Source organism: Mytilus edulis, chromosome 10 (genome assembly GCF_963676685.1).
Source record: "Mytilus edulis chromosome 10, xbMytEdul2.2, whole genome shotgun sequence".
NCBI classification, from domain to species: Eukaryota; Metazoa; Mollusca; class Bivalvia; order Mytilida; family Mytilidae; genus Mytilus; species Mytilus edulis.
The window spans coordinates 1,663,021-1,677,041 of record NC_092353.1 but is presented as its reverse complement, the minus strand read 5'-3'; the positions used below and the strand labels follow the sequence as shown (position 1 = coordinate 1,677,041).

General features: G+C 30.9%; 1 protein-coding gene and 1 long non-coding RNA gene across 2 annotated transcripts; both read left to right on the top strand.

The window, feature by feature from the left end:
• Positions 1–2,845: 2,845 nt before the first annotated feature.
• On the top strand, positions 2,846–3,721 carry LOC139492144 (achaete-scute homolog 1a-like). The gene is made up of 2 exons (XM_071280285.1): positions 2,846–3,223; positions 3,626–3,721. Exons 1-2 carry the CDS (start codon positions 2,846–2,848, stop codon positions 3,719–3,721), a joined length of 474 nt encoding a protein of 157 aa, XP_071136386.1.
• Positions 3,722–8,469: 4,748 nt separating this feature from the next.
• On the top strand, positions 8,470–10,993 carry LOC139493127 (uncharacterized). The gene is made up of 3 exons (XR_011656918.1): positions 8,470–8,580; positions 9,920–10,024; positions 10,876–10,993. It is a non-coding gene; the product is annotated as an uncharacterized lncRNA (long non-coding RNA).
• The last annotated feature ends 3,028 nt before the right edge of the window (positions 10,994–14,021 follow it).

Sequence of the window (14,021 nt, the reverse complement as noted above, 5' to 3'; positions counted from 1 at the left end):
GATTACGAACACTTTTTTCTCAAATGTCAATTCTTTCATGAATTTTGGAAGAAAATATATGTACTTGTAAGCAAAATCAAAATTGGGTCACATATTTTTAATTTTAAAACTTTAGTACTGGGCTATAAAATACATGATCCTATGTATAATGATATAAATCTCTTCCTTACTGTCTTATTATATTCAATTCATAAAAGCACTCATATATCAAATTATAAACAAAAAGACATAGACGCTTATACAGTTTTCAGAAATTAATTTTTAAACACATACGAAATTAACATATATATTAATGCTAAAAACAGCAAATTTTTAAATGATGTAAAAAGATACATATGATCATGAATAGCTAGATACAATATTTTTTTTATGTATAGAATTTGTGTAGCAAAAGTTGACAATATATCTGAGCACGTGGTAATATACCAAAACAGCATGCTTTGTGAAAATGTACAGAATTTTGTCTCAAAAATACTTTTATACACACTTTATCACTTAATCAAATGAATTTCCAACTACAACGTCGAAACTTACCACATGTAATTTTTAACTAAAGTTTAAGTTGTTCGTGTGTATCAATAAAACATATAAATTAATCCGGACAATTGATCAACAAGCAGCTTCAACGGTTTTCATCAATAAGGTTAAAGGTCAACGATCATAAAGTTTTAATCTTTAGAAACAAAACCGGACAAAACTGTACACTTTCCGTAATTATGAAACAATATAGTTTGTAAAATGTATGTAATAACCATGAACTGTAAAACTAACAAACTACGATCTTATATATTAATTCACTGAATAAATTCCCTGGTTATCCAGTGACTAATTCACAGGGATACTCGGCCAACTGCTGTAGGTCGAGTAATTTGTTACAACAGCAAAGAAAAGTGCAATAAAGACATTATTTTATTAAAAAAAAAAAAAAAAAAACTAATGAAATAGGAAGAAGAATAAGCTTAAGTTAATGTAGAGTTTTCATCTGTAAAATTTAAGTAGAAAATCAGAATCCTTTCTTAGGTTAAATTTGTGACTAAACAGATTGACATCATGTATACAGCCTGTAGAAATATAGAATGATATGGTTAATTATTCATGATTCAATTTCCTTTAATGTCCTGTTTAATATGTTTTCAATATTAGGGGAGACAACCCTGTGGCTGAGCTGTCGTAATCACATTGTCAATAATAATGTGGAGTTTGTTTTCCAGCAGATAATATTCTAAATGCGTTCTTTTCAATGATAAGTTGTTAAATCTCTTCAAGTTTACATTGATCGACATGTTTGCATTCCCTTTATTTCTATCATATATAATTTCAACGTATTTGTTTAAATTGTTAACTTGATTTAATTTTTTACAAGTACCTTTGTAATGGGATACTCTTTGCTTTTCCTTATGTGTGACATATATCATGTATCGATGATAATGATTTAAAACTTATCAGTGAAAATATTATACTACCAAAAAGAATATGCGGGACTTAATTTTATTAAAAATTTAGTTTGTGTTAGAATATACGGAGGAACTTATGTTCCCATTTTTTAAGCTTACGCTTACATTTCTATTCTAATATTCTTGTTAGAGGGTTGTTACCTACAAGGAAGCTATTAGACCAAGATTTGAAGAAGAAAAACGGAGCAGTTATTAAAATTATCCCTTAGAGAATTTTACGGACGTCATCATAAGTTGATTGACCGTTATTAAAATCTCGATCTGTTTCTCAGAAGACAACGGATATGTTCTAATTGTTCAATGTGACATATACCGAATTAAACTTATCACCGAGTTTGTGACATATACCGAATTAAACTTATCACCGAGTTTGTGACATATACCGAATTAAACTTATCACCGAGTTTGTGACATATACCGAATTAAACTTATCACCGAGTTTGTAAATACATGAGCAACACAATGGGTGCCATACTTGGAGCAGGATCTGCTTACCCTTTATGTTGCACGTGAGACCACTCCCGTTTTAGGGGAATTGTGTTGCTTAGTCTATAGTTTCTATGTTGTGTTTTGTAAACAGTTTGTTATATCGTTTTTGCAATGCCAGTATCAGATTGTTTTCGACTTTTGAGTTTAAATTTTCATAAAATTTGGTATCCTTTGTCTTGTTTTTACTACTCAATATTGGTTTTAGTAATTGTCCGTACGGTGACCTTTAGTTTATCACCTCTACGTCGTTTGGTATCTGGTAAATAGTTGTCTCATTGGCAATACCACATCTTTTAATTTTGATATCCTTTCAATAGTCTTTCGAATAAATTTTAAAGTTATTATATAGAGCTCAAACTGACTATTGATAAAAAATTCGCCACTGAACGTACATATTGTATTATTAGAAACCTTGTATTATACTGATAGGTATATACCAAATTCAATAATTCTGAATATTTTGTCAAGTAAATAATGATATATTAAGTATTGAACCATAAATAGGAGATTTTTAACCTTTTATAGTGCTAATAAGAAAATAAACAATGCACGTCAATTTTCCCCCGTTTCCAAGACATTTAGCCAAGGTGGTAGTCAAGTGTTAATTATATTTTCGCCTTTCGGTTGCTAACTTTGTCACTTTTACATTTATCGAAAACAATTATAAGGAGCATCGAATACCATAAATATTAAATGATCCTATATCCGCTAGAACAATATTTTCTTCGTCTAAGCATCTGCCTAGAACATCTCACACGCAAATTTTGACATTTGAAGACAGTTTTAAGTTGTTATTTCAATTTTATTTTCGATTATCACGAATGCAGTGTAGTTCAAGTTCACATTTAATTATAAAAGCAGGAACCTGTGATTATGGTAACTTCATAAATACTTCCGAAAAAATGACGATAAAATCTCCAACTTCGAAGAAATCAACTTATCGACATATACCACATAGCGAGAAACCGCCACATTTGGTGGCACGACGAAACGCACGAGAGCGAAAGCGCGTGCAGGCTGTTAACAGTGCTTTCCAAAAGTTGAGGAAACATGTTCCGTTCGAAAATAAGCAGAAAAGGCTGTCGAAAGTTAAAACATTACAGTTTGCTATCGATTATATATCGAATCTTCAGAATATGATCGACGACCACGATAGTAAAATGGCGGGACATTACAACCACCGGACGTTGACGGAATTCCAGTCAAACAGGCAACTTGACAATGGCGCTAAAATGGGCAATGTCGGATATAACTGGCCGGACGAAGAGTCATCTAATGAGGTAATACTTTTATAAGATACAGTTTTAAATTCTTATAATCAAAAATAAAGAGGAAACTACAACTGAACACCTTGTGGAATATTTCAACAAAAGTAATAAAATAAGCTGTATTAATCAAACTGGTTCATCAGATAATTTTTTACAATTATTTCTTATTAAGTCTTATTTGACATTTGATTTAACATTAAGTTCGAGACGTTCAAGTAGGAGTAATATTTTTGGGGACAAAAATCCAACGGCCAATTGTTTCTTTTTCTGGAACTTTGCCAAAGAATAAATAAATATTTGAAATATAAGAAATAGATTCAAAGATAAAAATAATAAATTAATTAATTTAGATAAATAAATAAATAAATAATTTGTATTTTAGCTATTAGTTGACGCTAATTTTTATAATTTCAGCACCACGTTACTGGAAATAATCCACAACAATGTGCCGTCTGGCCTGAGTATGGAACACTAGGAATGAACGAAATAACGTCACTCCCGAATGTGTAAAAAAAATTATTGTATTCAAGAGAACAATTACTTGGATGTATAGCCAGTCAATTTCAAATCACATTATTTCATGGTTTATATAATTGGAATTTTAAAACGACGCTGACGGCGACAATAGACATTTGAGCGAAATGGTAGGACAATTGAGCGATAAAAAGGACGTCTGAGCGCCGAAATTTTATGATATTTAAGCATAAAAAAAAAGCATAGGACATTTGAACGATAAAAATTAAGAATGATGAAGGAGTCTACGTTTTTTACCTGTCCGTTCGCCGATCTATTTCTATGATCACTACTCACCCCAGAGTTGTGGAAATAGGATTTCGAGCAGGAAATACTTTTTACTATGTAGAGTTTATAACGCATCAAGTTTATCATATCTTTTAACTGCACTCTCATATTAAACTTGCAAATCTGCAATGGCATTATATACAAGTCAGTTCGGGCTTGAAACTTATATCATAGGCTTCTGACATAAACATAATACATCATTTTTTATTTAAGTCGCAGATTGTATTTGACAATGGTGTCAAGGAAAGTATAAATTGATAAAATTTCTCATTATAATGGAAGTTAGTTAATATAGTACTAATATTTATTTCATTTGGTCTCTAGTGGAGGATTATCTTATTGGCAATCTTACCATACCTTTTTATTTTCATATAAAAGTAACACATAAAATTTCGCTCAAACGTACTATTTGAAAATACAGGAATGGTTAATATGCTGGCGTTTAAATGTTCAATGATGTCGGCGCTCAAATGTCCGTAGTATGTGCATTTTATTTTAATTTTTGCGCAAATGTCCTATGCCCGTTGACGGTGCATCTTTTCATGCTTTGACCTATTGTGATTTGTTAGATATAGATATAAAGATGTGTATGACTGCCAATGAGACAATTATCCATCAGAAACAAGAATAGAATATATAGATATAGGAAGATGTGGTGTGAGTGCCAATGAGACAACTCTCCATCCAAATAACAATTTTAAAAAAGTAAACCATTATAGGTCAATGTACGGCCTTCAACACGGAGCCTTGGCTCACACCGAACAACAAGCTATAAAGGGCCCCAAAATTACTAGTGTAAAACCATTCAAACGGGAAAACCAACGGTGTATACAATTTATTAACTTTTTTGATTTTTTAAAATGTATGTAAATGAATTAATTCAACGCATGCCATCAAAAACAAAACGTTAAACACCCCGTCATTTAATTTTGTATCTAAATACATAGGAGAAAACAAATTATGGGGTAACATTTGTCTTATTTTAAAACATATTAGCAAATTATTGTAAATGCATTCAGATGGTTCAGAACTGAAATTTTATCCAGTATTTCAGTTGGTATCAGATATTAATTTTCAACAGGAAAGACTTTTCTCAAAAAACCAGAAATGAATTATCGGGAGAATACATGTGTATTATCGGGAGAATACATGTGTATTATCTTTCAGAATAGAATTGTAGGTTGTTTCTAGCATTCTTTAAAAAGACTTTCAAAATACAAAAAAATAAAAATGCAAATTGAAAAGATAATTTGATTAAGAAAATAAAATCATATTGATTTTTCATTTAATTATAGAAAGACTATCATTCACAATTATGATACATTTTTTTGTCATTCAGAAGAATGAACAAAAATAATATTGTATATGTGATTAATGAAACTTATCGGTCTCTTTGTAAAATACGCTACTGTCTTTTTTGTCTATAATGTAAGAAGAATTAAATTGTAGTATATGTTAGTTGGGGAGAATCATCTGTTATCCATACTTTGAATTATGTATTTCGAAAGTTCTGTATTTTGCATGCATGTTTATTGACATTTAAAATGTCTATTTTCCAGTCAGGTTGTTAAGCACCACTAATACACAAATATTGCAACAACAACAGAAAAAACTTCTAATATTTATTAGTCTCCATGTGACATTTTGTCTCGGTTGGCGCTTTAGATTTCATTTAAAGAAAAAAATACACTAAAATATTGAATAATTGCATAAATGCTACATTTTTTTTAACTGCTTAAAGCTGCTCAGAGGAAATCAAAATTTGATGCAATAATTTATGTCCAGTTCAAATTCTTAAACAGTAACATGCTAAGGTAAATGATTGTTCGACTTTGTTAAGAAAAACGAAATTCATATAATAATTATATCATATTAAACGTGTGATCTGGGTAAAGTATATCTAATATAATTACATTAGATGTATGTTTCATTATAATACGTTATTCTGATTGGTTAACTAGCAATCTCGTGATATTCCTTAATCAATTGCATTACACAATGCAACTTTTCATTTATGACACGAAGTATTGAATGCTTTTTTGTGTAACTTTATAGGGTTGTAAAAGCGTTGACCGTGCGCACATTTTTAGTATGAAGCGCTTCCGCGCTTCATACAAAATGTACTTCGGTCAACGCTTTTACACCCCAATAAATTTAAAAAAAAGAGCATTCAATTCTTAAATATATGTTCCTAATGTTATACAAGCATGATTTCTGCTCGTGTGTCGGGTTGTTATCTCTTCGACACATTCACAGTTTCCATTCTCAGTTCTATTTATATGATATACTTATATAAAGGGATCCGATGATTAATCTATTCTAATTCGATGTTCTTTGGCAGTAGATGAATATATAATAATTACTTTGAAAATTATTAACTAACTGCTTAGCACTTTAACCAGAAATTTTAATTTTAACTACTTTTTGAAATTTTAGCCGTCACCACGATTTTCTCGTCTAAGGAGACAGTTTATTCCTGATAATTTTCATTTGTATATCTTTGTAAATAGCTTAAAGTAACAGATGTGCATGCAGTTGAGAACGATTTAAATATAAGCGCAGTTCAAATTATTTTAAAATTTATACCGCTTGTCGTAAGATTATAATTCGTTTTAGTGTTGATAGTTTAAAGAGGTTTCTTAGAATGTCTAAGCATGGGTATTGCCAGAGACCTATTGTAATATATGTCTCTGGTATTGATTAGTGACTTGTTCATAGTATTAACGGTGTTGACCAATATGCGACACTGTAGTAAAATGTTATTATATGCATACTTATATCTTATTTTATTATTATTTATTTATTTTATCATACGAGTCTGTGCTCAATTTTTACAGTGTATGTTCGAATGTATGTATTATCTCTGTAGAAGCAGGAGTAAAAATGACTTTAAAAATTTATATTTCAAAAATAATTCTTAATAAACAGAAAAATAAGTATACAATTTATTTCAATTAGAAATGTTTCGAACACTTTCTTTTAATATTTTCAAGAAACAAATATGGCTAAGTTTGAAATCTACAATAACTGCACAATGAAAATACCATTACATGTATATACATTTTGTTCATTCTATACATTTATATATTGAATATTGAATGCTTATTTTTTCAAATATAGTACACCGATTTTTTTTTGCTTGTTTTTGCATGAATGCAATATTTCCACAGATATCAGAATATGTACATTTCTATACTTAAAAAGGTTGAATCAGAAAATAATTCCCCTCTCCCTCTGACGATGTAATAAATACCAGTTAAAGAGATATGTCTCTAGCCAAATGTAATTATGATATAATTTTAATTTAGGGCTGTCAATATTGTCGTAAAATGAAGAATTTGTTATATTGTGATTGTTAATGTTTAATAAATAAATATTAAAGTTGTTTTTATCGTTTCTTTGATAAAAAAAAATATCTCCGAGGGTTAATCTCTTGGTTGGTCCACGACCATGTATTCAAATAATAATTTGGGTTCTACAAAATATAAACCGACTGATTAATATTAATAATCAAAATGTAGCCTCCAAATTTTGTAAAACAGTTAATAAATGTGTTTTTCTGTATGGCTTAGTCAGGAATATGACAGTTCTTGTCCATTCGTTTTTGATGCGTTTTGTTATTTGATTTTGCCATGTGATTATGGACTTTCCGAATTGATTTTCCTCTGAGTTCAGTATTTTTGTGATTTTACTTTTTTCTCTGTTGTCAGATTTGAATTAATTTTTGGTCTCTCAAGGTTTAATCATCTTCTCAGCGTATGTTTTAGCGAGGCGAAAGATATCAAAAGGACATTCAAACTCATAGGTTAAAAAAAACTCACAACGCCATGTCAAAAAATTAAGAAAAAGACTGCAAGACAAACAACAGTACACATAACAGTACACAACATAAAAAAGATAATGACTGAGAAAAACAAACCTCACCAAAAACCTTGTATTACATGTAGGTTTTATTATTGTGGCCCCGGGCATCACGGAAGAAAATTGGAATATCAGGGACTGAATTTTCGGCTCTCCCTTGACACCATTTGCGAGTATGGTCTCGAGAAACCATAATAGCCCGTCGGATGGGGACGATAAATGGTTGACCCGTGTTAAGAGAGTGCAATATCTTGCACCCTTGTAGATTTCGAAAAAGAGCAGGCTAATGCCGCTACAAGGCAGCACTCGCACCCGAAAAGTGAAAAGGGATTAATATAATTTGTAATAACTTGTTTCCCAATCCACTATAAATAAATATGTTTAAGAAAACTATTTGTCGGAATGCGCATCTGGTACAGTAAAATTGGTACCTTTGATATTATTATCAAATATAAAGGCAACAGTAGTATACTGCTGTCCGAAACTCATAAATCGATTGAGAGAAAAAAAAAAAAACCTGGGTTACACACTAAAACTGAGGGAAACGATTCAATAACATATGACCCGGTTCCACTGATAGTGTGACAGATATAGAAACTATCCTTATCTTCATAATTCAACCGATTTATTTGACAGTTAGGTTAGCTGTAGGATTATAGAAATGAAGGGAGTTTTAATTAGTTTATTTTGCTTAATCGCGTATTTTGGTAAGTTAAACCTACCAAATTTATAAAATATGAAACTATTTATTCAACTTATTTCACTAACTTCACAAAAAATAAACGATGGTCTTGAAGAATAAATGCTGGGGTACTGACGTTGTTTATCATCTTATAATAGCGTTTTATAGTCTTCTTTTTTTTAATTATATTTCTTTTACTGTTTAGTCTATTTTTGGTAATATCCATTTGACGTGGCTCGGTAATTATACGTCCTGTCATTGTGTTATTGTCTTATGGTAAATATTTGTTTTCTTGTCTTTTATGTTTGCTTAAGGGCATACGATACAGTTTTGATCACATAATGAAATTATGATGAACATTTGCTTAAAGACTATTTTTAGCTGATTTAATCAAATATGTAACAAAAGATGTACCTTCATGTACTACTTTTTGAGAAAATTGAGGTCGAAATTTTTTGCTCAAAATTCGTATTTGTGGGCGTATTTTTCCTTTCGACAGAAACACATAAATGTGTTGTTTTAAAAAATAAACACAAGCTGTTTTTTATTGTTTGAATTATTTGTTAATTTTGTTTTATATAAATGTCCTATAAATTTGTGCATTTTATTTTTACAAAAACTCATATCAATAAAATATTTATGAATGTAGAAAAAAAACGTCATATTTTGCTGTATATTTATTTTAATCAAGAATGTGTCCCAAGTACACTGATGCCCCATCCGCTCTGATTATAGGATAACATCTCTTATTTGGCATTAAAATTAGAAAGATCATATCATAAGGAACTAAGTTTCATATATCCGAAATTTCGACTTTATTTTACTAAAAAAAGTATTACATGAAGGTACATTTTTTATTACATATTCGATTTCAGCAGTTAAAACTAGCCTAATTGCAAATTTTCATCAAATTTTCATTATGGGATAAAAACTATATCTATGCCCTTAAGTGCTTTGTCTTTAATTTATGCCTTTTTGTGTTTCTCTGTTACACATTTGTTTGTTTTTAAAGTGATTAAAAGATTATAACGCAATGTTGACTATTGTACCCCTATTTTGACATTTTTTCCTATTATGTCTGTTTGTCTTGATCACATGTATCGATGAAATTTTATACGACGTCATGCAAGTGAGAGGTTTAACTAGCTATAAAACCAGGTTCAATCCACCATATTCTACATATGAAAAAGCATGTACACAGTCAGGCATATGACAGTTGTTATTCATTAATTTTGTTAGTTGGTTTCTTTGTTTGAGCTTTTCATTTTTTCCATTTGATTACAGACTTTCCGTTTACGATATTTGTACTTTATCTATGTATACGTCTATTAAATTGGTTACATTTTATTTGTATTGTTATCTAGGTATCTGTAATGCCCGGGACTGCACCAGTAATGCAGAGTGTATATATTCGTGTGCAAACGATTACCATGAACAGTGTGTAAGTGGCATGTGTCAATGCCCCGATCGTAAGTGTTTATAATGTAATAAGTATTTTCTTCCTTGACTGCAGTTGGATTCGGTTGAATCGACTATTGTAAAACTATCGACCACTTCTTGCTTGCTTAGCGTTTTGTCACTTCTTACGTGTTTGTTTTTTTTTTAGACATTATTAGGTTTACCGAAACAAAAGTTCATAGTAGAAAAATACTGCAGTATAAGGGGTAAAGTGTTTGAATATGGTACTGTAATGGTTCAATGTTAAAATTTGAATGCACAATTCCAAATGGACGTTGCTTAAAATTACAAGAGGCAGCATGTAATCAGTACTAGTGTGTGGTTATTAAACTCGCAGAACCACTTTAATTGCATTAAGAGTTGTTGCAATATAAAAATACGGTAACATCAAAAGACAGAAACTCCCTCCTCAATCCACGTGATTCCTTCCTCATGTGTAGTAAATCTTAATTTCAAACATCATCCCTTTCCAAAAAGATAAAAATTGCTGATTTTAATTGATTTTATAACATTTTAATTTTCAGAATTTTAAATTCACCATTTGGAACTCTTGGTTTAATAATTTACTTGTGAGCAGCAACTTCCTATCAGGGAAATCATAATAGGAAATATATACTCCGTATGCAGACGCTACTGAAGTGTTCCTACATAAAAATGGAAAGTTTACAAATGAAAAGCTAAATTCGTCTATTTTGCCGCAAAGTGCTATTCTCAGAGTTATAATGAAAATGATGTGTTACATTGCATTCCTGAATCGAAATTTTTGGATTTGCTTAAAAATCTAGACATTTTGTGATCTGCTATGTTACATTTCAATAAGGCGAACGACTACCATACTTATAATTACGATTTTTTTTTCTAGATACATGTACTACAACAGCAGACTGCCCGACAGGCAATAAATCCGGATGCCCGCCTGGTGAAGCTAAATGTACGAATGGAAAATGTCAGTGTACAAATTAATAAAAGTAAACGCATTAGTTATTTCTGTCTGTTCATAAATAAAATCTTACAAGTGAGAGGTTTAGCTAGCTATAAAACCAGGTTTAATCCATCATGATCTCACGCATGATACACCTTTTCAAAATCAGGAATATGACAGTTGTTTTCCCTTCGTTTGATGTGTTTGGGCTCATGATTTTGTCATTCGACAAGGGATTTTCCGTTTTGAATTTTCCATGGAGTTCGGTTGTTTTGTTATTTTACTTTTTTCTACTGACAACTAGAGGTAAAGAAGTCTTTATGGGACAGTCCTAGACAAAAGCCGGTTGCCCTATGGTTGGGGGTTGTCGTTGCTTTATATCAGGCATTTCTGTTTAATTTGTTCATTGTTTTGATATATATATCTCTTATGGACTGTTTCACATTTGTCAAACGGGGATCTTTTGTCGCTTGTAATACAGTATGGGTTTTCGTCATTGTTCAAAACAGTCGGAAGATGAACGTTTACATTCTAATGGCCGTACCGTGAGCTATAGTTGTAATTATGTTTATGTTTATGTCAATTGATAACCATGGACAGTCATATACCATACCAATTCTTAAATCACATGGGTTGTTATATCAAGAGAAGTGCACACATGTATTTACTTTTAATATAAAGCAGTGTTCACATTGAGCTAAACTTGTTCTGGTGCTTCTACCCTAGACACGTAAATTAAACACTACTATATCATCATTAATAAATTTATATGCAGTCTATTTAGGGTTTATTTCGATTAAGTATACTTAAAACTAGGCGTTCAGAAAGTGAATTGCATTATGAACATTAAAAGGAGAAAAATAATTTGAATGAGAATAATCTGTAAATGTTATGGATCATACGGAAGTGTATTAGCGCCTTACATATTTTTTATTCAAATTTCTTCCTAGGTTTGCGTTATAACGCTTTTTTTTTAAATAATGCAAGCCTTATTGTTATAACGAAAACATTTGCGAAATAACGCAAACATGTGCGCTATATAAGATAACTGCGAAATAATTTGCAAGCATTTTATTATACAATGAGTAGAAAGGGTGATAAATTTTGATATGTGCAGCCTTCTCCATTTTAACAACTGCTTCCCTTGAAACTCAAATAAGAAATAAGATCAAACAAATATTTGTGTTGTTCGTTAGAGGTTTGCTTTATTTCGAAAATGTTTGCGTTACTTATGATATTTTTTAAGTATTGTGACGCTTATAAAAACGCTTCCATTCATTCGTCAACAACTCAATTTACTCCTCAATTTTCTTTCTTTTTTTCTTTTTCTTTTTAAAAAATGTCCTGTACCAAGTCAGGAATATGGCCATTGTTATATTATAGTTCGTTTCTGTGTGGGTTACATTTTAGCGTTGTGTTTCTGTTGTGTCGTTTGTTTTCTCTTATATTTGAATGTGAATTCACATTACTATAAGACGTGTCACAGTACTTTTCTATCCCAAATTCATGTATTTGGTTTTGATGTTATATTTGTTATTCTCATCGGATTTTGTCTAATGCTTATGTCGTGTCTGTGTGTGTTACATTTTAATGTTGTGTCGTTGTTCTTCTCTTATATTTAATGCGTTTTCCTCAGTTTTAGTTTGTTACCCCGATTTAGTTTTTTTCCGTCGATTTACGAGTTTTGAACAGCGGTATACTACTGTTGCTTTATTTATCTAAAACAATTGTATAGCATTGCTACTTCTGTTCACACTCAATTATTACACATCATTCACTTGAAATTAAAGTCAAAGATTTTATTGAAGTAAAATTCAAAATCTGGATTGTCATCATCACACAAAAAATGCAAACAAAAAACAAACATTAATCTTTACAATCAGTTATATACCAATACAGAACATAGAAAAAAGTATATATAAAAAATTGTACTTTTTCAATTATTTTTCTTCTAGCTATTTGAAATTATGAAAATGGCAGTATACGCTATACATTTATTGTTTTGGGATACCATACGGCATATTGTGTTAATAGTGACAAAAAGGTAAATAAACTCATCATAGATACCAGGATTACATTTTGTATAACGCCAGACGCGCGTTTCGTCTACAAAAAACTCATCAGTGATGCTCGAATCCAAAAAAGATAAAATGGCCATATAAAGAACGAAGTTGAATAGCATTGAGGACAAAAAATCCTTAAAAAGTAATCCATGCTTCACAGAGAAACTAGTGATCAATTTACTGGAGTTTCTCATTGGCAGCATATTTATTTTTAATGTTGAGGTAGACTTTTTCAGATAGTTGTCGGCATTTCTGTTGAAACCAACTGCTCACCTCCCTTGTCCGATCTCTTCCTATTTTTAAATCAGTCGGAGTTTCTTCAGACACTTGTCAACAAAAAACCAAATCAATGAAACCCGATCAGTTAATTTCACATTCATATATAGTGATGTTATTCTTAACCTTAACAATCTAAACTTTAAACCTGGAATTTGAGAAAAACGGTCATCTAAATACCAGGTTCTATAACAAGCGAGACGATTTTAATTTTGAATTTATGAAAATGGCAGTATACGCTATACATTTATCGTTTTGGGATACCATACGGCATATTGTGTTAATAGTGACAAAAAGGTAAATAAACTCATCATAGATACCAGGATTAAATTTTGTATTAACGCCAGACACGCGTTTCGTCTACAAAAAACTCATCAGTGATGCTCGAATCCAAAAAAGATAAAATGGCATATAAAGAACGAAGTTGAATAGCATTGAGGACAAAAAATCCTTAAAAAGTAATCCATGCTTCACAGAGAAACTAGTGATCAATTTACTGGAGTTTCTCATTGGCAGCATATTTGTTTTTAATGTTGAGGTAGACTTTTTCAGATAGTTGTCGGCATTTCTGTTGAAACCAACTGCTCACCTCCCTTGTCCGATCTCTTCCTATTTTTAAATGAGTCGGAGTTTCTTCGGAAACTTGTCAACAACAAAAATCAAAGAAACCCGATCAGTTAATTTCACATTCAGATATATTGATTTTATTCTTTCCCTTAACAATCTAAACTTTAAACCTCGAATTTG